This window comes from Crocuta crocuta, unplaced genomic scaffold (assembly GCF_008692635.1).
Source record: "Crocuta crocuta isolate KB4526 unplaced genomic scaffold, BGI_CrCroc_1.0 scaffold30, whole genome shotgun sequence".
NCBI classification, from domain to species: Eukaryota; Metazoa; Chordata; class Mammalia; order Carnivora; family Hyaenidae; genus Crocuta; species Crocuta crocuta.
In genome coordinates, this window is record NW_027528345.1 from 4,874,050 (window position 1) to 4,900,383 (window position 26,334).

General features: G+C 37.1%; 1 protein-coding gene across 2 annotated transcripts; it reads left to right on the top strand.

Moving 5' to 3' along the window:
• On the top strand, positions 1-26,133 carry IRAK4 (interleukin 1 receptor associated kinase 4). Of its 2 annotated transcripts, XM_077753234.1 has the most exons (13): positions 1-111; positions 410-600; positions 6,727-6,896; positions 9,439-9,584; positions 10,402-10,584; positions 11,309-11,469; positions 12,566-12,630; positions 15,409-15,523; positions 15,962-16,071; positions 19,795-19,978; positions 20,836-20,898; positions 24,447-24,605; positions 24,729-26,133. In XM_077753234.1, exons 3-13 carry the CDS (start codon positions 6,736-6,738, stop codon positions 24,762-24,764), a joined length of 1,383 nt encoding a protein of 460 aa, XP_077609360.1. In that variant the 5' UTR covers positions 1-111; positions 410-600; positions 6,727-6,735; the 3' UTR covers positions 24,765-26,133. The 2 variants fall into 2 exon arrangements, with proteins under 2 accessions (XP_077609360.1, XP_077609359.1); XM_077753233.1 differs by lacking the exon at positions 410-600.
• Positions 26,134-26,334: the final 201 nt, after the last annotated feature.

Sequence of the window (26,334 nt, forward strand, 5' to 3'; positions counted from 1 at the left end):
AACTAGGAGGTTGGCCTTTTTCTTCTCTGGTGCTGTTCCGAGCCCGGGTTCCCCCGCAGCGGGCTCAGCTGGGCGGTGCCCTTGCCGCCCTGACGTCCCGATACTGGGCAGGTAAGGGATTCCAGCCGTGCGCTCCTTTTTAACAGGTAGTCCAAGGTCTGCGCTCCGGCCTCCATCCCTCTGCCTCAGAGTTGTTGAGGGACGGTTTCGGAAGGAAAATCGCACAGTGAGAAAAGTTAGAGAGGAAGTAGGTTGTGTGGGCACAGCCTGCTCCAGGCTAAAATCTTGGGTGGGTTCCCGAGGATCAAAAATTGAATCGCACCTGGGGAGGAACCTGGGGCGTGGAGAGGCGTCACCAAGTTCATTGTGTGGCTCATTCAGACCTCGCCTCCTGTTTCTCAACACCCAGGCGGTGTGTTGCGGGAACCAGTTTACGAAATGAACCTCTTTTCCTGAGAACCAGGAAGTAAGGCCGGCTCTGGGCAGAGATGCTCCTGGCGTGGAAAGCATTCTGGGCCTCCGCAGGATTCTAATTAACTTGTCACTCTGGCTTCCAAGATTCCAGGAAATTAGAAGGTTGGAGAGGGCTGTCAGGATCAGGTAAGTACATTATCAGATTGGAAAAGGACACCTGACAGCCTGGAGCAAGAGAGAAAGGGATAAAAAGCAGACCCTGAGAAAGCGAGAAAATGTTATTTAAAATGGGAACTGATGGTTCTGTTTGTGCCTGTAAAACCTATCTGCCTAAGGAGCCTTGAGAGTGGAGAATATTAAAAGTCAGCCTTTTCCCTTTCTAAGGGTAATCCTTGAAGAGACCTGTCAGAAAGTTCATACTTCCCTTATTCTCTCATGCTGAACACTCATTTGAAGTTTGCTTTCTGCCTGTCCAATCCAAGCTCCTGGTCGTGGGGGCCAAGCTTGCACCTTACACAGTCTTCTTCATCCTAGTAAATGTTGGGAAACGTTCAGACCAAAAATCTTGGTGCATGCAATCCCCTCGCCCTTCATATCAGCACTTGGGATTGTGTTAGCTCTACTTCAGAAAATATCCAGCATCCTAAGACTTTGCACCTTTTCTGCTACCACCCTGGTCCAAGCCACCAGCACCTCCCAGCTGGATTGTTGGTGTACTCTAGTAATTGGTCCCTCCTTGCCTCTCACTCTTACTCTGATATCCCTTCTTCTCAGAAGCAACCCCAGTGTCCTTTTAAGACATGAATGTAGAGTATATGTCTCCCGATCTTAAAGCCTCTACTGTCTTCTCACTCAGAGGATGAGCAATATCAATACAAAAGCTATAGGCTCTAGGAGACCTGGTGACTTTCCTACCTTCTCATTTTATCTTAGACTCTTTTGTTACTTCCTCTCCAGACTTAGCCTCTCCTTGCTGTTCTGAGTGGGCCCACTCCAGACCTTTACATTTAGTATTCCTTTTGCCCCCAGACTTCTCCCACAGATATCCCAGTGTCTGACTTTCCCATTTCGTTAGACCTTTAACACATGGCACTTTTTTATTGAGGCCTACTCTGACTACCCTATTTAAAAATGAAACCCCTTCTCTATTTTTGTCCCCACTATGTAGCATAGTATGGAGTTTATTTGCTTATTGCCTGTCTTCCTCTGTTAAAAATATAAGCTCCATGAGTTCAGTTATTTTTTCTTATTTTCCTAATGTTACCTAATGTGTAGGAACTTAGATCAGTATCCAGCACAAAGTAGACACTCAGTCTACTTTGATTTATTTGATTTATTTCAACATTCAGAAATATTCAGTATTTCAGCCTGCTTGGGATTCTCTCTCTCCCTCTTTGTCTGCCCCTCTCTGCCTTGGAATAAATAAATAGACTTTTAAAAGAAAACTAAATTAAAATTTTAAAATCAGTCTTTCATCCAACACAAATATTTTGAATAGCTACTAAAGCTCAATTTGGTTGGGTCCCTGCTTAGGAGAGCACACCAACTAGGAGAGAGGACAGACACATAAACAATAAAATATGATAATTGTTATACAGAAGTTATATAAAAGAATGACTGGGGACAGTTTGGAGCAAAAGAGATGATTATCAGGGAAAGCCAATAGTGCCTTTTGCATTGAGCTTGAAGAAATACTAGGCATTTATCCAGTGGTCCTCAAGGTCATTGGGCAGTTATTTTACTGAGCTCTAGATAAACGCACCTCCTGCTTCACCAAGAAAATAACATTGTGTGAAAATTTCCCTCTCTCTTCAAATATATCTGTATCCAAACCTGTTTCCAAATCCTTTTCACAGTTTGGAAGAAAAACTTTCCTTCTATTCAAGGCTGACATCTTTACCTATACTCTATTTACTATCCCTTTTTGTATCTCCAACCAAGCTTAACTCTTAAAGCAAATCTTAAACCAGCAGTTTTCAGGATGTGGTTGGGGTTCCCAAGTCCCTTTCAAGAGGTGTGTAGGGTCAAAATCACTAATGAGTAAAAGATTCATTCAGAATGCAATGAATTTTAATGAGACAAAGTTCATCGATATGGCTTAGGAAACCGTCTTTTATCAAGTTTCACTATAGTGTCAAAGAGAAAAATCTCCTTTGTGGAAAGGCTATTAAAATAGTGTTTCCAGGGGCGCCTGAGTGGCTCAGTTGGTTAAGCACCCAACTTCGGCTCAGGTCATGGTTTCACATTTTGGGAGTTCAAGCTCTATATCAGGCTCTGTGCTGGCTGCTCAGAGCCTGGAGCTTGCTTTTGATTCTGCGTCTCCCTCCCTCTCTGCCCCTCCCCTGCTCATGCTCTGTCTCTCTCTGTCTCTCAGCAATAAATAAATGTTAAAAATAAAAAAAAAAATAGTGTTTCCAACTATATGTCTGTGTGAAGCTGGATTTTCTTTATATATGTCAACCAAATCAATATATTGCAGCAGAGTAAATGCAAAAGCAGATATGAGAATCCAGCTGTCTTCTATTAAGTTGAACATTAAAGAAATTTACAAAACTAAAATAATATCATACTTTCATTTATTTTGGAAAATGTATTTTTATCAAAATATATTATGTATGCTAGCATGTAGTATGTTCATTATTATTAATCAGTTAATGAGTAAGTAAGTTTTTAATTTCTCAGTATCAGTTTCTAAGAAGGTAAATATTAGTAGATAGAACCAACATAAACAAAAGCTCTTTGGAGTCCACAGAAATTTTTAAGAGTATAAAGGGTACCAAGACCAAATTTGAGAACTGATTCCTTCTGTCTTTGTCTCTCCTTCCCTTCAAAGCCAGATTTCTTGGAAAAAGTGCTTTTATTATTCACTCACTGCTTTCTAAAAACTGTTCTTAAGTCACCCAGTTTCCAAATCTAACATACCCATCAGTATTCATTGGACCTCTCTGGGTGTTTTATACCAACCTATCCCCTGTTCTAGAAATCTCTGATATGCTGTTGTCTTAGTTTTTTTCTTACCTCCATGGCTTATCAATCTTTTTAAACATTCTTCTTTCTCTTCATTTCTTCACATTCTATATGTTCCTAATAGGCAACCTCACATTTACTTGTTGCTTCAACCAACAATTCACTTATGAACATGTGAGAATGCTCATGTAGTAAGTATTCTTTACTAAACCTCTCTCCTAAGCTCCAGACCATATAGCTACTTAGTGCTAACCCCCCTAGATGGTGCCAGAGGTAGATATTTCACATTTAACATGACCGTGAACATTTCATTTCCTCTATCATCTAACTGCCCAAGCCAAAATGCCAGGAATCAGCTTCTTGGTTTCCCTTACTCTCCTTTCCCTCTAGTATCTGATTTGTCATTAAATTATGTTGATTTGGCCTCCTAAATCTTTGAATCTTTTTTTTGCCTCCATTCCTTGACTTTTTTCAGGCTTTCATTTCTGCTCACCTCGATGATTGCAGTCTTCAAACTGGTCCTCTTATCTCAATATACATCCCTTCAAACTTTTTATCCAGGAGAATCCACTTAACCAAATAAGATATCATGACACCTTTCTTTAAAATCCTGAAATGGCTTCCTCATAACTTTTAGTATAAAGCTTCAACTCCTTGTCTTAGTACATGAGGTGTGTTATGATTTGGCCCTGCCTCCCTCTCCAGCCTCTTCTCTTACTACTTAATGACATGCATCCTATGCTCCACCCATAGCAAACTCCTTGCCTGAGCCTAATCAATGTTCTCCCTGCTATCCCTACTGCCTGGAATTTCCTTTTAGGTTTTTCCTCATCCCTTTTCACTCATCCTTCTAATCTCCCACCCTACCCAAATCTGTCTTGATATATTTACTTTAGACTGCTTTGGCTTGATGCTCCTTCTCTGGGCCTCCACACACTGCACACGCCTCTTATAACATTTATCATTCGCTGTTTGTATTCCCTGCGGGACTGAGAAGCTTGAAAACAAAGATTTTTTTCCTCTCTGTAGCTCCTATAACTTAGTACAAAGCCTGATATGTTTTGTTTTGTTTTTTAATTTTTTTTAAGGTTTATTTATTTTTGAGAGAGAGACAGAGTGTGAGCAGGGAAAAGATAGAGAGAGAGGGAGACACAGAATCCGAAGCAGGCTCTAGGCCCCGAACTGGTAGCACAGAACCCAACATGGGGCTCGAACTCACGAACTGCGAGATATGACCTGAGCCGAAGTTGGATGCTCAACCAACTGAGCCACCCAGTTGCCCCCAAAGCCTGACATGTTATTTGAACATATGAATAAACGAAAGGAAATGTCTTTATAGAAAAGAGAATGACTTGAACAATGCATTGCGTTATAGAAACAAGGACATACGGAATGAATTTTGGAGTAAGATATTGATTCAAGTCCAACTCTCATTTACTACCTTTTTTTTTTAAATGTTTTATTTATTTTCGGAGAGAGAGAGAGAGAAAGAGACAGCGTGAGCAGGTGAAGGTTAGAGAGAGAGGGAGACACAGAATCTGAAGCAGGCTCCAGGCTCTGAGCTAGCTGTTAGCATAGAGCCCGATGCGGGGCCCGAACTCACGAACCATGAGATCATGACCTGAGCCGAAATCGGACGCCTAACCGACTGAGCCACCCAGGCGCCCCTCATTTACTACCTTTGTGAAGTAAAGATGTTAAAATTGTCTTCATCACTGTAAGGATTAAGTGAAATATGCGAATCACCTAGCATGGTACTAGACAGCAAATTCATTCATTCCTAATACTTATCAACAATATATGCCACGTGCTATTCACTAGTTTTATATTAGTGAACGAAAGAGCATAGTCCCTGAACTCATGGAGCGTATAGTCTAATGGGGGAGGAAGATACTAAACAAACAAATATATACATGGTTACAGTTACATCATGCAATGATCAAAGACAATTAGGTTGATGGCGGATAGACCTACTTAGATGCCATGGTCAAAGAAGGCCAAAGAGTAGAATATATAAATATAGAGGCCTAGGATCAGGGAGACATTTGCTTCTTACTCTTTTATAGCTTCTGAATTTTGCACCCTGTGAATATATCTTTTACTCCAAAATTTGATTATATTACATCTTAAAGTTAAAAATATAAGAGGATGGAGCTCCTGGGTGACTCAGAGTTTGGGTCTCCAGCTTCGGCCTAGGTCATGATCCCACATCAGGCTCTGTGCTGACAGAATCTGCTTCGGATTCTGTGTCTCCCTCTCTGCCCCTCCCCTACTCACGCTCTGTCTTTCTGTCTCCCTCTCTCTCTCTCTCATAAATGAACATTAAAATTTTTTTTAAAAAATATATATAGGGATAGCAGGAGAATAATTGACAGAAGAATATGTAAATCTCTTTGTCTTGATGAATTAGAAGGAAAGGTTGCTACTTGCTAAAACAGAGGCATAGAAATCAAAACCACATGGAAAGAGGCTCAGGTGTGAAATACTCGCTAAGGACAATGAGCTGAGTGATAGGTAATCAGTGAGCTCAGTGATAGGTAAGACAAGTAATAGGATTAAGAGCAATGTTGAAGGCCCCATGGAAAATGGGTCCCCGTTAATTTGTATTCTCTTAGGTATATTCAGCAATGCTCATGTACAAGCAAAATTGTGAAATTTATCCCTGGCTGGTGCTTTCCAGGGTGTAGTGGCAAAAGAAAAAGGGGAATGAGGAAGTAAAGGTTTTCTCTAAATTGTGAAGTTGTGAACCACAGGGTTTGGCTTAGTAGGGAATGAATTCTGATCAGACAGTTCTGCTGGATTCAAATAATGTGGAGCACTCAAAAAAGAGGTATAGAAAAAGTTGACTATTTACCATATCTTTTAATGTTACTCAAATTATTTCAGGACTTTTTTTTTTTTGCTTCTACTAAAGAGTGGTGGTAAATGTTTATTAGCAGATAAAAACTGATTGAGAAAAATGTTTTAAATTGAAAAATAAATCTCTTTTATTAATGGATTTGATTCCTGAATATATTCACAGGGATTTTTCTGAAAAAGTAAATTTTTTACTCCATTGGGTAAATTGTACTTGGGAAGTGTCAGTGTCAGAAAAAAAATTCTTCCATTTTTTATTGATAATTATAGGTAGAGAAAGAATATAAGACCAGAGGACAATTAGACAAAATAAACCACAATTTTAATTTCTTATTAGGATATCAATTAGTTGACTTTGGAGTGTTCCTTTATTATGGTATAATCAGTTGCCAACATTTCATGTACTGTAGAAAATTGTGATTTTATAAGTTTATGGATGTCATCACTAAAACTACTGTAAAATTTTAATGACAGTTTTCCATATTTTAGGAACAGAAGATGAATAAACCCATAACATCTTCAACATATGTGCGCTCCCTCAATGTTGGACTAATTAGGAAGCTGTCAGATTTTATTGATCCTCAAGAAGGATGGAAGAAGTTAGCGGTAGCCATTAAAAAACCATCTGGCGATGATAGATACAATCAGTTTCACATAAGGTAACCTATAAAATTCTTTTCCTTTTTAAATTCTTACATCACAGGGGCGCCTGGGTGGCTCAGTCACTTAAGCGTCCGACTTTGGCTCAGGTCATGATCTCACAGTTCGTGGGTTCGAGCCCCACGTCAGGCTCTGTGCTGACAGCCAGCTCGTAGCCTGGAGCCTGTTTCAGATTCTGTCTCCCTCTCTCTCTGACCCTCGCCTGCTCACACTATCTCTCTCTCTCTCTCTCTCTCTCAGAAATAAATAAAACATTAAAAAAATTTAAATTCTTACATCACAGTCTAGAATGATGAATAGATGTAAATACTGTCTAATATTGCAATTCAGAAAGTAAAACTCTCTTCAGATGAGATAATGGTAATAAGTAACCTCTTTGTGTATGTGTATATGTGATTTTTGATTCCTTCTCCATTATGTCAGCTAGGCTAGTATTGTGATCTTGCAAATAAGTTTTTGGGTTAGAATCAAGATTCCTACTTTCACTCTAGTTTTCTGTTTAGCAAGCTGAGAACAGTTCCCTCTGCCTCACATTTGTCATTTCCAGATTGAACATAGGAAAATTATAAGAATCTCTAGTAAAATTCTAAGTGGGTAAATCTCTACTCCCCCTTAACAGTGTACTTTGGGAGTTCTTCAAGTTGACATTTTAAAGTTGCTTATAAATGTACACATCTATGAACAGAATTCTTAGTTCTTAGCCAGGATTTTTCAACACTATCTTCAGATAATTTCATTCTTTGTCTCTATTTAGTGTAAAATACAAGTACAGATTTATTTTTGTCAGTTATTTCAGTCCAAATCTACATCAAAATCTGTCTTTGGAAGCAAGAGGAAAAGGCATAAATTTGTGATTTTCATCATTAACCTAATAAAGATCCCAAAACTCTAACTTCTATCTTAGTTTTTCCAGGAAGTGTTTCCTCACATGAAGGATAAACACCTTAAATTACTTGAAAGAAGCTTAAGTTTAAACCTTGAAAGGCAACTTTCAAAGATAGTGTAATGGTATACTATCAAAATATTCTGGAGAATGGTTGAGGCAATTGGGGGTGGGGGCGGGGTGGAGAAAAAGCTCTTGTCTACAGAATAGTGGCAGCAAATAATTATTGAAAGAATGATAGAAGAGGTACTAGTTTACAACCACCAATGAATAATTGATTCATGCAAGACTCATCGATGATGCTAAAACCACAAGATGAAAAGTTGTCAATGAACAAGATAAGCACAAGATTTCAAAGTATTATCCATAGGTTACTTAGGAATTATGAAGGGTAATGGTGCTTTTATAAAGAAAAAATCTGAAGTACCCCTCCTTAACCAAGTAATCAAACGTTGGGTCACCGATAATGGTACAGACTGCATTATGTGACTCTGGATGTGATGCAGTGGGAACAACATGCTGTCTGTCACCTATGTGGTGTTCTTACCTGACATTTTTAACCTGAATTTAATCATGAAAAAGTCATCAGACAGATCTAGACTGTGAGACATTTACAAGGTGTGTGGTGTACACTGTAAAGCATATGTGCACACACACAGGGAAAGGGAGAGGGCAAGAACACAAGTGTGACAAAGTGTTATCAACTGGTCAGTTGGTGCATCTAGGCAAAGGGTAAATGGTTGTTCCTGGTATTATTCTTGCAACTTTTCTGTAGGTTTGAAATTTTTCAACATAAGAAGTTTGGAGGAAAACCAGAAAAAATTGTTAAGTTTTTAAATGTTAGTTTCCAGACTAGTTTTTAAAGAAAGAACAAAAAACTGATCTGTTTTTCCGTAATTTAATTGAAATGTGATTAAGATCAATGGAATAATTCTCCAAGTTTATGTATAGTATCCTATTTCATTAAACAGGCAGGTTTATTAAAAATCATATGGCTGGGGCACCTGCGTAGCTCAACTGGTTGGGCGTCTGACCGCGGCTCAGGTCATAATCTCACGGTTAGTGAGTTCAGGCCTCACATCCAGCTCGCTGCTGTCAGTGCAGAGCCTGTTTCGCATCCTCTGTGCTCCTCTCTGCCTCTCTCTCTCAAAAATAAACATTAAAATTTTTTTAAACTCACGTGACTAGCAGAGTTATTAAGTCAGGTAGGGAAAGAATATAGCTTAGTAGGTTGAGAGCAGACCCTTAATGTCAAGTGAGATCTGAATTTGGATGTCAATTTAGATACAGTTTTTTGGCTGTGTGACTATGGGCTGGTTACTTTACCTTTTCATGCCTGGCTTTCTTATTCATAATTAGTATATATTTGTAGTATCTTAGAGAATTAGATGAGTTCATGTGGGTGCATCCCATGGCCCACTGAGCAGATACTCGTAAGCACTCAGTATATGCTGACCTATAGTATTATCACCTTCAGCATCTTTTTCCTTTCTGCCTGTCTTCCCAGTTCTCTGTAATTTTGGCTGATTCTTCTGCTGCCCCCTCCTTAATACTATAAGAGGTAGTATGGGCCAGACAAGGGCATGAGGGAGTAATTCCTATTTTCATGTTAAGTCTATTTACATACTAATTTTGTTTCTTTATTGCTTGCTTTTAAGGAGATTTGAAGCATTACTTCAAACTGGACAAAGCCCCACTTGTGAATTACTGTTTGACTGGGGCACCACAAATTGCACGGTTGGTGATCTTGTGGATCTGTTGGTCCAAAATGAGTTTTTTGCCCCAGCAAGTCTTTTGCTACCAGGTAAACTTGAGCGTGAGTAGGGCATCAGCGATTAGGGTGGAAAGGCAAGTGGCAGAAATGGGAACATGTCTTCTTGCTCGGACTTTTTTCTCCTAGTAGATGAGCCTTACATTTGAGACTCCTTTTCATTCTTTCTACCCTCCCCAACTCATACAAGCACTCCAGATATAGGGCACTGCGGACTTGCTGCTGAGGAGATGGAGGCCTCATGACTGGGCCTGAGCCACCATTTGTGTCAGGTAGTTTTGTGCCAAAAGGAAGTGTAGAAGGACAGAAATTACTTTTTTGGGGTTTTATTTGTTTGTTTTAACTCTTGCTTTTTTTTACCCTTAACTTCCACCCCAATGAGACTCTGTAATCCTGATATCCTTACATTGTATTGTGGTGGGTTTACTGTCTAGATCCCTTCCTAACAGCTTATTTCCCGTTGATACCATTTGTACTAGCAGTTGTCACTTTTCAGTGCGCAGTAGAATCCGTTGGGGTTCTTGTTAAATAAGTAGATTCCTGTCTCTATTCCAGACCTCATTATCAGAATTCTTGACTTGGGTTAGGTCTGTGTTTTTCAACAAGCCCTTCAGTGCTCTGATGTAGGCGGTACATAGACTCTTTGAAAACACCACCTTCCCCTCTCTAGTCACCTTAACCAAAACTCACAAATTCGTACTAGGTAGCTTCTTGTGTGTATGCTGTGAGAAAATGGGGTTGACGTGTGGTAACTGCAATGATGTCAAATAAACCAAGTTCCTAGTTTAACTTCTGCACACAAACACTTTTTCGTATGGAAGGACAACTTGTAACTTACTTCATTTGGCAGATGCTGTTCCCCAAGCTGTTAATACACTACCTGCTAAGGAAGCTGTAACAGTTCAGCAGAAAGAAATGCCTCTCTGTGGCAGAGACAGGGCATTTGGGTTACCTGTGCAGGATCTTGAACAAAACTATACTCTACCTGACTCCTCAAGTCCAGAAAGTACAAGTCTAGAAGGCAGCGATACGCGTAAGTAACATGTGCAGTGCTTTCCCTTGGCGGGTTTGTCATTGAGCCCTTTGAAATAAATGTGCCCTTTCGGTTGTGCACACTGGCAGTAGCTCTTCTGTGGGTTTTCTTTTTTTCCCTCCTGACCTGTTCTGCGCCATCTTCATTGTATTAGTCAGTGTGTTATCAATGAGAAGAGGCAACAGGACATATACCCAACCATAGAGGTATGAAAAAATGCATAAATATTTACATAACTTGAAAAGGTCATTTTGTAATGAAAGCAAGTAACTAGAGTTTTAGGTGGAGGGCCACCAAACAGAATTCTCAAGATAAAACTTAAGGGGCGCCTGGGTGGCTTAGTCGGTTAAGCGTCCGACTTTCGCTTAGGTCATGATCTCGCGGTTCGTCGGTTCGGGCCCCGCGTCGGGCTCTGTGCTGACTGCCAGCTCAGAGCCTGGAGCCTGTTTCAGTCTGTGACTCCCTCTCTCTCTGACCCTCCCCTGCTCACGCTGTCTCTCTCTCTCTCTCCTAGAAATAAAAATAAATAAATAAATAAATAAATAAAAGATAAAACTTAAATTTTTAATCTAAAAGATAGCCTTACTCTCTCCTCTCCTGTCTAATCCAAAGTTGTAAATATTTGTGTATATATGAAATAATCAAGTTGAGAAAATACTGAAGTTATTAAAACCAATATCCTTTTTATTGAAGCACCTTTTTTCTTATTTCATTGACATTATAGGTTTTCACAGCTTTTCATTTTATGAATTGAAGAATGTCACAAATAACTTTGATGAAAGGCCCGTTTCCATCGGTGGCAACAAGATGGGAGAGGGAGGGTTTGGAGTTGTATATAAAGGCTATGTGAACAACAAAACTGTGGCCGTGAAGAAGCTTGTGGCGGTAAGTTATATGTTGAGGAGTAAAAAGAATTATAGGAAAAAGTTGCTTCCTAGTGTGCTGTATCATAAGCTGTAAATTAGTCCTTAGGAAATACATTATTTCAGTGCATATTTTCTTTAAACATCATTCTAAGCTGACTGTTCTTAATACTTAAAAAGTTGTTGAAAGCTATGGAACCTGTCCCTACAAAAATGTAGTTATGGGCATACACATATAATTGTATATATAATTTTGGAAGAGTCACAAAATAAAGTTGAGAAACCCTGTTCTACTTAGTGCTTCATGCCTAATCAAGATTAAAATGGGAAGATACTAAGAAAATTTTGTAAAAAGAGATTTCTTATGTTACTGTTACCATTTAAAAATGAAGTTTAGGAGCGACTGAGTGGCTCAGTCATGGTCTCACTGTTCGTGGGTTTGAGCCCCTCATTGGGCTCCCTCTGTCTCTGGCCCTTACCTGCTCATGCTCTGTCTCTCTCCCCATCTCTCTCAAAAATAAATAAACATTGAAAAAATTAAAAATCAAAAAAATAAAAATAAAAATGAAGTTTAAAAGTTACATAATAAGAAAATAATTGAAAAAAGTTTGTCTAGATCCTTTATTCCCATTGCCACTAGAGTGTTCAGCATGTCATTGATTTGTTACATTATAAATCTATTATTATATTCCAGAAATATCCATAGAATACATATTTATATGATAAAAATAGTCATCCATTGTCATATACAGTACAAATGCTTTTGCAGGTTTGGTTTTTCTTTTTGCCTTTAAATTTGCTTATGTTTTCTGTTACAGCAAATTTTTTCTTGAGAATGTTTATGCAGTGAGGTCTCACATTATTTCATTTTGTTCCTACAATAACTCAGGTTTATATGGTTATATGGCTTATGAGGTTTTTTTCCTTCTACTAACTAGCCGTGGGACCTTCAACAAATGATTAGTATTTCTGATTCTCAGTTATTCTACCAAAAGGGGAGAATAATGCCTTACTATTTTAAAGAAAGCAAGATCAGCCAGGCGATCGCTTGTGCCTCCTTCTCGCTTTAGGAGCCTTGAGGTTATCGTGTTGTATTATGTTATATATTATTTTTTCAGATGGTTGACATTAGTACTGAAGAACTGAAGCAGCAGTTTGATCAAGAAATAAAAGTTATGGCAAAGTAAGTTAATTTGGCAATGTGGTATCGTAGAAGAGAGCAGGACAAGAAGTAGGGGACCTGGTTTCTTACCCAGAGTATGCCATGAACTAGTAATATTTTCAGATATGTAAAATTAAAATAAAGGATCCAGATTAGAGGAATTGAAAGAATTTTTGACTCTACAATTCAGTGACTGCATATGCTCATGTGCATGTAGATAAAACAGCAGTTTTTATTTTAAATCATAGCAAAGCTACAAAGGGTTTCAACTATCTTGCATTATCCTTTGCTGCTCCCAAAATTCATGACAGATAATTTATAGATATGGAAAAATATGTATTTAGAATAATAGACCCTTAGATATGTTAATAGCTCTAAGCCAGGAAAAAGTTATATGCCAGTATGCTTAGAAGACATTGACCCAGTATGCCTGAAAATTATTGGGCGTCTTCAGGAAGAATGAGAAACTAATCACAAAATTTATTCTAATAATTATATTGCAGTGTATTTTATGTATCTGGCCTCATTTAATCCCTGTAAAGGTTATTATAACCTCCCCTATATTTCTTTTTTCCATTGAGAGTTAGAAACATTAAGTAACTTGCCTGAGGCCATGTAGCCAGTAAAAATCAGATCTGGTTTTCATATTCAGATCTGTCTGATTCCAGAGCTTGAGATTTTTTTTTCCTTTTTTTAAATGTATTTTTTTAATATTGAAATGTAACTGACATACAGTGTTCTCTTAGTTTCAGGTGTACAACATACCAATTCGACAATTCCCTACATTACTCGGTGCTCAGCACCCATCATAATTGTAGTCACCATCGGTCACCATACAACACTATCGATATGACGAATTCTAGTGAGATTTACCAATTTACAATATTACACTCATTGCTATAAATTACCAATTTTAGTTGATTAACCTCAAGAAAGAAATAACAGACTGGAATTAATTCAGTCATGGTAAAAATAATGCATGCTGATTAAAAAAAACAAAACAAAACAAAACAAAAATTTCTTTCGGGATTTTGTTCCCCATACCCTTATACCTACTTTTCAATCCTAAAAGTAATCTGTTCAAAGTAGATAATCTGTGAAATACAGGAATATGTATTTAAAATAATAAAAATCACCTCTTAAATACATCACTCGGAGATAACCATGGCTAATATTTTGATGTAATGATGTGTGTATACCATTTTCCCCATGTCATTAAAAATAATTTTAAAGCATTTTGTTATCTTACATTAATTTTAATTTTAAAGTATTGTATATTAATTATTTGGCACATATGATGATTATATTTTATTTAACCATTACCCTACTAGGTTTATTTCTAATTTTCATCGTTGCAAATTAAAGCTCCTTTAAATCTCATTGTACATAAATCTTTAAATGTAGCTCTGCTTATTTCATCAAGTAGAGTCCTAGAAGAATTACTGGTTCAGAATTCATGAACCTCTTAAAAACTTTCCAAGTACATGTCCAAATGGCTTTATAAATAATGATTTATACTCCCACTGCAATGTATTACAATTTCATTTTTCATCCTTACCTCACCACCATTGACTATTATCACTGTTTTTTAATAAGTACCAGTTTCTGGATCTTACTAGCAGAATGACTGTGGCCAAGTTTCTTAACTGTCTATTTATTAGTTTTCTCATCTATAAAATGGGATAGTGCTTACTTCATTAAGTTGTTATGAGAATTCAACAAAACAAAGCAGGTAAATCATTTACTGCAGTGCCATGTATATAGTAGAAACTCAGCAAATGTTACCTACTCATTTTAAAAATGTGCCAGTTTGGCGGAAAATAGAGCACTTATTGTTTTAATTTGTACTTCTTAAAATATTTATGAGGATAGACTGTTTTCAAATTAAAGCCTGATTTGAAATAATGAAATGCCAGAATTTTAGATCATTTTGAATCAACAAAATGAGTAAGCACTTGGATGGAGATTATCATGTTGTACGTATATTTCTAGGCTCTCACATATTTGCTCAGTCAATTCTCACAGCATCCATGTTACACAATCAGTATCCACAATTACTATCCACATTTGGTAAAGTTGCTGAAGCTCACTGAGGTTGGTAATCTGTTACCTGTTAATTTGGCCTATAGATATCCAGAGGGTGGCAAAGCTGGACTTTAAACTTGGGACTTGGCCCAGTTTTCTTCCTACTTTCTTCTATTTACCACAGATACCTAAGATTTGTTATATTTCAGCTCTCTTCAGTTTTATTCCTTTCAGGTATATAAAAAAACTCAAATTGGGCTATAAATAACAACACATCATTAAAGATCAAAAATGTGTAAATTAGATGAAGTTAAAGATTACATGTCTATAAATCCATGCTTTGGATATGTTAAAAAAAATTCTTGAAAGGATTGTCATACCAATTTCAACAGACTTCTTGAAATCTTGCCTGTACTATCATTGAAAGTTGTGGTACACTAAGGTTAATATCAACCCAGTGCTTAGCCAAACTATCACAAGTTCCAAACTTATAAATTGTTGAGCTTTTACTAAAAATAGAAAAAGTGTTTGCTTCTAATGTTGATCAGTATTGACTGAAAGAACTGTTTGCAGAAAATTATAAATAGTTCTAATAAACATATATATATATACACACATACTATAAACATACATAATGTAATATAATGATACAAAGCACATCATTCTTTTCTTACTCCTTTTTTCTGTTAAAGCTCTAAATTGAAAAACTTTCAACCTACAGCTGAATATGTGTATGTATCATAATAATTTTGAGAGGAAAATTATTTGTCATAGGTGTCAACATGAAAACTTAGTTGAACTACTTGGTTTCTCAAGTGATGGAGACGACCTCTGCCTAGTGTATGTCTACATGCCCAATGGCTCATTGCTAGACAGGCTGTCCTGCTTGGTAAGATGTCTGTTCACCACATTGCTTGGCTTTCTGTTTATGTGTTGGAATATGAATATTCACTTTGTGACAAGATTATTTAAACCACATTAATCTTAATATTTTTCTTGTTCTTTGAAAATTATACAGTTGATATATAAATCCCAGGTAAACAACTGGGATTACCATTCTATTAGGTAATAATCTTAAACATAAATTTATCAGTCAAGACTAGTCTTTGAAGATGCTCATATATTTTTAATGTCAAATAAGAAATGCTAACTCTGATTTGATCTTATTTAGAGATTATTTTTGAACAGTTTTTAAAAATTGCAATCCTAAATTCTGGGTGATATGATATCATTTTCAGTAGTTGCTGAGAAAAATGTCCTGTTATATATTTTCTACAGATTTTTTTATCCTCTTTTTTTTTAATGGGTTGGTTTCTTACTTTATAAGGATAATACTCCACCACTTTCTTGGCACATGAGATGCAAGATTGCTCAGGGTGCAGCTAATGGCATCAGTTTTTTACATGAAAACCATCATATTCATAGAGACATTAAAAGGTAAATGCTACTCTTACAAAGCTTTTGGAAAACCATCTTTAAAGAATAACTTGCTCTCACTCTTTCCGTTCATATCCATATGCATGTCTCATCGCACCCCATGAAAGCTCTTCTCATTAAGTCATTCTGTAGTCCCCTTTATTCCAAACCCAGTGACCTATTTTTAGTACTTAGCCTGCATGGCCCCCCACCTTTTTTTTTTTTTTAATAGCATGACATTTTGTTTTTCCTGACCACTTTTGCCTTGTCAAAATTATTTTCCAGATCTCCATTATTTTCTGAATCACTTTCATCCTCCATGGGTACATTTCAGGTCTCTCTCTTCTTATGTAGCTAACAAATACTAATTGAGCACCTACCATACACTAGGCACTGGAGATAGTATACTTAGCAAAAGTAGCACTTGTTGCATTTGACATCAAGCAAATGATCACAAACTAACAAAAGAACTTTAGTGTGCAATATGTAGTATTTAGTACTACGTAATAGTATTCGTATAAAGAAGTATTCTCTGAGGAAGTGATATTTTAGTGGACATCCAAAGAATGAGTAGGAAGTAAGTGCGCTCAAGTTGAGGGTGGCTAAAGAAGATAGGGAGAAGAGCATTCTAGACAGAAGAAACTGCATTTGTGAGACCAATGTTGAGAGGGAGCTTGGGGGCATGATGAATTAATTACAGGAAGTGAAATGAACACAATATAACTGAAGTGCAGAAATGGAAGGAATGATTGATAGAAGATATAGAAGTCAGCAGGGAGCTAAATCCTATAGAATCTGATAGACTAAGGTAAGGTCTTTAGTTTTATCATCAATATACTCAGATGCCATTGAAGGATTATAAGTAGAGATGTGGCATCATGTTTAAGTTTTGAGAAGATCACTTTGACTCTCAGTGTAGAGAACAGTTTGTAAGAAAGGAGAGTTAGGAGACCTTCTCAGAAGTCTTGGTGATAGCTGTTCATATCAAAGGAAGTGAGCAGATATGAGAGATTAAGATAGCAGGACCTGCTGATATCTTGGCTGCAGAGGGGTCAGGAAGAGGGACGGGTCAGCAATGACTCCTGGATTTATAGCTTCCTGAATTGCATTCTGGGGTGATTGTGGCATGATTCACTTACATAGAAGGCACTGGAAGAGGACCAGGTTGAGGACTGAGAATATAAATTCTCTTTTGTACATGTTACATTTAAGACTCTTTTAAGATACGGAAGTGGAGATGTTAAACAGATAATGTGATATACAGATTTGGACCTGAAGTAATCTGAGCTGAAGACAAATTTATGTATTACTTGCATATAGGTGTTAATTGGAGACTGTCATAGGATTGTATTCACTTAAGGAAAGATAGAGAAATTAAGAAAAGTTCCCAAGATTTAGTCCTAAGGAACTTTAAGACGTAATGGCCAACTAGAAGAGCATGATCTGAAAGGAATCGAAGAAAACAGGCATAGAAAGATAAGAAGAGAACGAGGAGAGTGTGGTATCCATCAAAAGAAGGAAAGAGAGCATTTTCCAAGAGGTACTAGTCAAAAATATGTTACTTTTTAGACGTTAGGATGAGGATTGAAAACTATTTGATTAGTGCCCTGAAGGTCATTAGTATCTTTACAGAGTCCTGCTTCCACGTGGTAATTGGACAGAATTCAGATTGTAGTTTAGGAGAGAGAAAGCTGGATGTGAGTATAGACAAGTCTTTTAAGACATTTGGATAGTGAAGGATGATCACTGGAAATAATATATTATTCAGGAAATGTTTCTTTTTTTTTTTTAAGATGGTTGAGACTAAAGCACATTTTTATGCCTATAGGAAGAAGGAGATGATAAAGTTGAAGAGAGAAGAAGATAATGTATAGAGTAAGGTTCCTGAGGATTTAGGAAGGAGTCCAGATAGAGGGATCAAGCTTAGATGACAGGACAGGTACTATATCTCATCCTCTACATATTGGTGCATCTCCTGTTCTCACCTCCTGTCTCTTCTGTTCTCAGAACGTGTTCTTGCTGACTGACATTATATTGACTTCACCTGCTACCTATGTGTGGGTGACTCTCCAATCTGTATCATCAGCCTCCATTCCTATATTTTCAGTATCTCCAGACCAAAACTACCTCACCTGCATGTCCCACAGAAGCCTCCAAGTTAACATGTCAGAAATCAAATTCATTTTCTCTTCCAAACCAGTCTTCCTTCTAGATTCCCTTCCTTATCAAATGAAGTCACTATTCATCCTGTCTCCCAGCTAAAGACTTTCTCATTCCTCATATCAGACTAATTACAAAGGTCCTTTGAACATGCATCAAACTTTTCAGCTTCTCTCCCGCCCCAGTGTTCTTTCTTTATCTAGACTCTCACTATCTCTTATTTACTTTATGACAAGCTTTCATGGTCAGCCTTTAACCAGTCTGTACCAATTCTCCTCAATTCACTACTACACTGCCAGGTTGTGTTCCTAAAATTCAAGTCTAATAACACTAATTCCTTACTAAGAAACTTTCACTGGTGTCACACTGTCACAGAGCGAAGTTCATATTCTCTCCATGTTCCACTGGCACCAGTTTCTTGAAATTGATCACATGTTGTTTTGGGGTTCATTTGTTTTGTTTTGTTTGTTTTGTTTTTTTAATGTTTATTTATTTTTGAGAGAAGAAGAGAGACAAAGCATGAGTGAGAAGGCAGGGGGAGAAGGTGACACAGAACCTGAAGCAGGCTCCAGGCTCTGCGCTGTCAGCAGAGAGCCTGATGTGGGGCTCGAACTCACGAACTGTGAAATCATGACCTGAGCCAAAGTCGGATGCTTAACTGACTCAGCTACCCAGGCGCCGCTGATCACATGATTTTATGTTTTCATCACTCTGTACATGTTGCTCCATTTGCCTTAAATACCTTTTTTCTTCATTTAACCATCACCTAACAATCCTTCAAGACTAAGCACACTATTTACTCTGTCTTTGGAATTTTCTCTAGTTCTTTCAGGCATGTGTTTGTTCTCTCAGCATTTTGTACATAACATCACCATTATGGAATATTTTTTGGATTTTTAAAAATTAGGTACAGACCTTTGTCACAGACAGGATTTGAAAATTTCCCCTCTATGCAGCACTGAGCTGAAATACTATTATACATAGTGAGTCCTTGATAAAGTTTTATTGAATATTTATTGAGTATGTGTGTATGAATGACTGTGTGTAATGAATGAATGAGCACCTTTTAGCCCTGTTCTTTTTTCTTTGAAAGTTATCAGAGAGTACAAAAAATAATAGAGAATAACGCTTGAAACTAATATAACGCTGCATGTTAACTATACTGGAAGTAAAATTAAAAGCTTTAAAAAAAGAATAAAAAAATGAATAATTGAGATACTTTGGTTGGAACTTTATTCTTAAATGAGTTGGGAAATGTTAGGAAAGGAATTAAGAATGGTGCTTTAGGAGACTGAGGGAAATTTTCCCAAAATAAATTGTAAAATCATGAAATTATCTCTAACTAATGTGGACAGTTTTATTTCATTTTTATTCTCCTAAAATTTTTCCTCAAGAAACAAAAAGGAATAAGAAGACCATTATTTTTCTTTAGCTTCAATCTGACATGTAGATTTATTTACACATATTTCAGGCTTTTATGATGTATATTATTAAATGGTCTCCTTTGTAAATATGTCCATTTGTTCACACACCTGTTTGGCTTGCTTGAAAAGAAAACTATTTTTTCTTCAAATTTTATTTCAGTGCAAATATCTTACTAGATGAAGACTTTACAGCCAAAATATCAGACTTTGGGCTCGCACGGGCTTCTGAGAAGTTTGCCCAAACAGTCATGACTAGCAGAATTGTGGGAACAACAGCGTATATGGCACCTGAGGCTTTACGAGGAGAAATAACAGCCAAATCTGACATCTACAGCTTTGGTGTGGTACGTTTCACATATATAATCAGTAACAATAATCATTCTGGCTATAACTGTGAAGTTGAAGTAGAATATTTTGAATATACCTGTCTTGCTTACCTCTCTTATGTAAATATGTACATTATTTACTTGAACCTTTAGTTAAATGAGAAAGTTATAAAAGCTTTTCCAAATTTGTAAACTTAAATTGGTTTCTGAAGTCACTGTGAGACATGACTTTTTTAGCACACTGTCCTCACGACTTAGTACGAAGCTTAAATTAGTGCATAGAACAAATTATATCATGCGGCATGCATTTTAGTGTCATAGTTTTTAAATGAAATATTTTTTAAAAGACATACACTTTGGAATTTTCTGATCTACTGGTCTGTCTCTAGTAACTTTTAAGATGGAGTGAGTGGGAATGGTTGGAGAAATTAGGCACTACTTCATCTTATTTTTGCATATGTATTTCATATATGGAAATTTAACTTCATAGCACTGAGAAATTAAGGCACAGAATTGTAGGACAGGCCTAAAATTTAGAAAATAATATTCTAAAAGCCAGAGACAATTATTCTTGTGAAGAATCCCCTGCAATACAGGAGAAGAAATGTCTAGAATACATACTGAGTGGAGCTGATTGTTTAGTAAGTTGCCAGTTGAAAAGTACTGCTTGTGGAGATTGCTGGAACCCAAGGTATCTGTGAGGGAATGATGGTGACAGATGACCACAGCTCATGTCCATTGTGCTTTAATGCCTCAAAGGCATAATGCAATGTGGGGAAATGATTAATCAGATTTCATAATCAAGATCCATATTCTGTCTAGCTTCTGTATATTGTCTTGAGTGTTACAGTAATGGATCTTTTTTGTGTTCATAGGTTTTATTAGAAATAATAACTGGACTTCCAGCTGTAGATGAACATCGTGAACCTCAGTTATTGGTAATTGAAAGATTCACATTTTCCAGTCCTTTTCTCTTTTCATTTATAATCTAAATTTATATGGGTAAATTGGCATCTAGATATATCACTTTCTATTGGCAATATTTCCATTGGTGATTACACAGTGGCATATGGAAAGAGCATCACAGATTTCTAATCTCAGCTCTGCCACAAAGGAGTTTTATATATTCTATGTTCTGGTTTCTTTGTGGGTAAAATCAGAATAGAACTATATGATTTTTTTAGGTCTTCTCCAGTATATTTTTATTTTTGTTACTTTCAGGATGATTACTAACAGACTTTTCAGCTCAGTGAGGAAAAACAATATAGCTTCTATTCACATTTGTATTAGAATTACTAGAAAAATTTTCTATCTATTTTTATTTTATTTGTTTTCTGAGAGAGAGCAAGAAAGTGTGAATTGGAGGAAGGGGCAGAGAGAGAGGGAGGGAGGGAGAGAGAAAGAGAGAGAAGGAGGGACGACAGGCACGACATTCAACACAGAGCCCGATGTGGGGCTCAGTCCCACAACCCTGGGACCACGACTTGAGCCAAAATCAAGAGTTGGACGCTCAACCGACTGAGCCACCCAGGCACCCGTATGGAGTATTTTAATTATAAAGTTGTGATAGAAAACATTACCTGTGTATTATGTTAGGCATTCATTGGCAGGTACATAAATAGACTAACTGAATGCTAAAATTATAAGACAATTATGGCTTGGCCTTTTTTCCTCGATATAGTAGATTTTACGAAATTAGAGGGTCTTTTTATAAAATTAAAAATTTACAAAAATCTTTTGTAATCTGAAGATTACAGAAATGCTTACTATCATGTATAAGCTTTTCTTAAAATTAAAGAACTACACTGACTTTATTCTAATTTATGTGTTCTAATGAGACAAACCAGTGTGAAAATCCAGATTATACATATATAACAGATTATTTCCCTACATTGGAGATTAGAAAGTCAAAAGCTATGTTTGCTCATGGGTTTGGTGCCATACTCTTTTAAGAAAAGCTATAAATTTGATATCTATATATTATAATATTGTTACTGGTGACCCTTTACAAAAAATACATCATAAAGCTTTCCATGGTTTCCTGGATATGTAGTAATGCAGTATTACATATTTTATAACATTTTGCATTGAAGTATATTTATAGAACATAATATTATTGTGAACAGTCATTATATAATATATATTATTTGTATTATCTATATAATACATATATATGTTATTATATTGTATGTATATTACTAAATTATAATCTGTTTATTATCTATCTCATTGTGCATTAGACCTCAGGAAGGAAGCCTCAGCTGCAGATACAATGTTTTGGAGCAATTAATGCCCAAGTATAGATAAAGCTTTGGGTGTGGATGGGATTATGCAGAGAAAGTGTGTAAATTAAAAATACATGGGGCACCTGGGTGGCTTAGTCGGTTAAGCGCCCGACTTTCGCTTAGGTCATGATCTCGCGGTTCGTAGGTTCGAGCCCCGTGTCGGGCTCTGTGCTGACTGCCAGCTCAGAGCCTGGAGCCTGTTTCAGTCTGTGACTCCCTCTCTCTCTGACCCTCCCCTGCTCACGCTTTCTCTCTCTCCTAGAAATAAAACATTTAAAAAAATTTAAAAAAAGAAAGGACAGGCCAGTGGACGCCTGCGTGGCTCACTTGGTTAAGTGTCAGATTTTGGGTCAGGTCGTGATCTCACTGTTCATGGGTTTGAGCTGCCCATCAGGCTCTATACTGAGAGCTCAGAGCCTGGAGCCTGCTTCGGATTTTGTGTCTCTCTCACTCTCTGCCCCTCCCCCACTCATGCTCTGTCTCTCTCTGTCTCTCAAAAATAAATAAATGTTAAAAAATTTAAAAATAAATAAAAATACAGGACAGTTTAAAAAAACTAAAGGAACTCTCCTTTTTTTTTTTTACCTTGTAATTTATACTTTTTAAGCAGAGCCTACCTGTCTAAAAGCCTAAATCCTTTTCTCTCAGACTTTTTCTCCTTTAGAGTATCACGAAAGACTCAAACATTTGGTTTGAGTAAGGATGAAATACAGAAAAACACCGAATCCGTCTCAGTCCTAAGCTTTATGCATGATCATATAATAATGAAAATCATAAAACTCAGAGATTATACCCTTTTACTTAAGGCATGAATGCAGTATGACTATAAAGTAATAAGATTTTATTACAACGATAACCAAAAGGGAGTGATCCTTAAAAGAACCTTTATATCACTAGATTCTGCCATCTCCCAAATGTTTCAAAATTCTTTTTTATTTATTTTGAGAGAGAGAGAGAGAGAGAGATGGAGAGCAGCAGAGGGGCAGAGAGAGAGGGAAAGAATTCCAGGCAGGGGCCACACTGTCAGCACAGAGCCCGACACGGAGGTCAGACCCACAAACCATGAGATCATGAACTGAGCCGAAACCAAGAGTCAGAAGCTTAACTGATCCACCCAGGTGCCCCTTAAAATTCTTCTGGAGGAGTTTCTGGAGGGTTGTTGTACATTGACCTCACATAAATAGTCTTTTCCATGATAATAGTTTCTGAGGACTGCTGTAAAAAACTTAGCACAAAGTGGGACATAAAGTGACAAAAACGTATTCTTTCATAAGCAAGAAATCTGAAATCAAGGTGTTGTTATTCCTAGGGCCAGGAATTGGGCCCCCAATATTCCTAGGGCCGTATTCCCTCTGGAGGCTTTAGGGGAGACTCCTTGCCCCTTCCAGCTTCTCGTGGCTGCTGGCATTCCTTAACTTGAGGCCACATCACTCATTTCTGCCTTTGTGGTCGCATTGTCTTCTCTGCATCTGTTTTCGTCTCTTTTCTGTCTCTTACACAGATGCTCGGCATTGGATTTAGGGCCCACGTGGGTAATCTAGGACGATCTCATCTCAAGATGTTTAATGACATGTTTTTCAAATGTCATTTTCTTCACATGAAGACCTTTTCTTCAAATGAAGTCATATGCATAGATTCTGGGGTTTAGGACGTGGACGTACTGTTCTCACGGCCACCACTTGACCCACTCCATCCTCCTAGTCCTGTGCGTCTCTCCCTATGCAGTGCCTTCGTGTCATGGCCCTGTCCCCTTGTTCCTTCTCCCTCGCTCTCTTTGATTCAACTATCTGAGTACCTGTAGACAAGTTTGCCTGTCCAGAGAGGAGGATTTGGGGTCCAGAAGTTGGAACTGCATTCTCAGGAGCACATCAAGAAGCAAATTACCTTGGGCTGGCAGCCTAGTAAATGCTGCCAATGGGACTATGCGCACAATTAGCTCAGCAACAGAAACACAAAACTTAGAAGGCAAATGGCTGAAAGTATCTAAAAGGTATGTATGTCTGTACCTAGGTGTGAATAGATGTATAAATAAATAAATGGGGTCTCTCCCGTATGTCTTTAATTCTCAGTAAGGTTATAAAACTAGATAGTGAAATAAAAGTACATGTTGTTATGAAGTAGATGAAATAATTCCATTTACATTCTGATTTCTCTCACTTTTCTTTGAAGCTCCTACTAAAGTTTTAATATTTGTGTTAAAGCTAGATATTAAAGAAGAAATTGAAGATGAAGAAAAGACCATTGAAGATTATATTGACACGAAGATGAATGACACTGATCCCATTTGCATTGAAACTATGTACTCTGTTGCAAGTCAATGCTTGCATGAAAAGAAAAATAAGAGACCAGACATTAAGAAGGTACCGATTTTTTATATTTATTTAAAAGTGAAGAAGGTGGGGTTCATCTTTTTTCCCTAAGTGTACATTTCAGACCAACACTTTAATACAGTTTCTTTTTTATTTTTTCTGTCTTTATGAAAGGTTCAACAGCTACTGCAAGAAATGACAGCTTCTTAAAACTTCACTGGAAGAGACTCTTGGTTTTTTGTATACAGCTATCTAAACCATTTTTTAAACTAAATTTTTGTTGTAAACATTCTTTTTTACCTTAACAAGGCAACATGGAGCATGGAGTGTGGAACCCCCAACATATATATAGAACAAACAAAAGTAGAGCCACTGTACCAACCCTAATCCCTGGCTTTTTAGTGTCACCCTCAATTCTTGAGTAATTGCCTTAGAACCTCACCAAACATGGTCTGAAAACTATAGAATTAGTAACAAAGAGGACTGGACTATAGGGTGAAAAGATCTGAGGCTGAAGCCCCAACTCCACTACTAATTTGCTTTGGGTAATCCCTTAACAGCTTTGAGCCTTTGTTTTTTCACTGGTAATGTTAGGCTAATTATCTACTGTGCTTCTCTGACAGGTAATCATGAAAATCAAATGATACAGACTATGTATAAGCACTTTGTAACATGTAAAGTGACGTTAAAGTTCATATAATGATGCTTATACAATCCAATTACAGGCATTTGTTTATAGGATCATGTTCACAGTGTGCTTCTTTTGTTGAGAGAGAATATGTGTGTATGAGTGAGGGAGAGGCAGAGAGAAAGGGACAGAGAGAGAATACCAAGCCGACTTTGCACAGTCAGCACAGAGCCTGACATGGGGCTTGATCTCATGAACTGTGACATCATTACCTAAGCCAAAATCAAGAGTCAGATACTTTTCCAACTGAGCCATTCAGGAAACCCACTATTTTAAGCAGTCATTCACCACTAACCAAATATTCCCTGATGTTACTCCCATAATGATATGGTCATCATTAGATAATGTTATATGACACAACTGAAGGAATTTTGCAGATGTTTCAAGGTTCCCTAATCTGCTGACTTTGAGTATCAACAGAGAGAATGTGCTGGGTACTCCTAACCTAATAAGGTGGGTCCTTACAAGAAGTTTGAGACATTGTCTTGTGGGCCTTGAAGAAGTAAGCTACCATGTTGTAAGAAGGCCACGTTGACTAAGACCTATCGGTGGCCTTCTAGGCTAGGAGCTACCTTCCAGCTGTTAGCCAACATAAAAAACTGGGACTTGGGTTGTATAACCTCAAGAAACTGAATTCTTCTAGGAAGAACAACTGGTTTTCTAACCATATTTCTGACCCACTTGGTTCACTAGCTAGCCAACTAAAATTTTTAATTTTAAATTTCTCTCATTATGTTCTGTGAAAACTACACAGGTAATAGGAACAATTGATAAATGTTTTGCCTTACTTTTCTGTTGTATATTTAAGAGAAATTTAAGACATTCTAAAGCATTTATTGTTCTATCCACTTTCTGGTCCTGTATGAAATGATAAAATGGTCATAGATTTCAGCTATCTGTAGTCCCTCTTTTTTCCACTTTCAAAATAAGCATACATCAGAGGTATGAAAGTTCAGTTTCAGACCATCAAAATAAACTGAGTCAAATAAGTTTTTTGGTTTGCCAATGCATATAAAAGTTATGTTTACAATATCTTGTAGTTTATTAACTGTGCAATAGTGTTATGGCTTAAAAATAATATACTTAGTTTAA

Coding starts and splice junctions, on each gene's coding strand:
- IRAK4 (XM_077753234.1), top strand. CDS start 6,736: ATGAATAAACCCATAACATCTTCAACATATGTGCGCTCCCTCAATGTT. Junction 10,585..11,308: donor TCTAGAAGGCAGCGATACGC/GTAAGTAACATG, acceptor TTGACATTATAG/GTTTTCACAGCTTTTCATTT. Junction 16,072..19,794: donor ATTCATAGAGACATTAAAAG/GTAAATGCTACT, acceptor ATTTTATTTCAG/TGCAAATATCTTACTAGATG.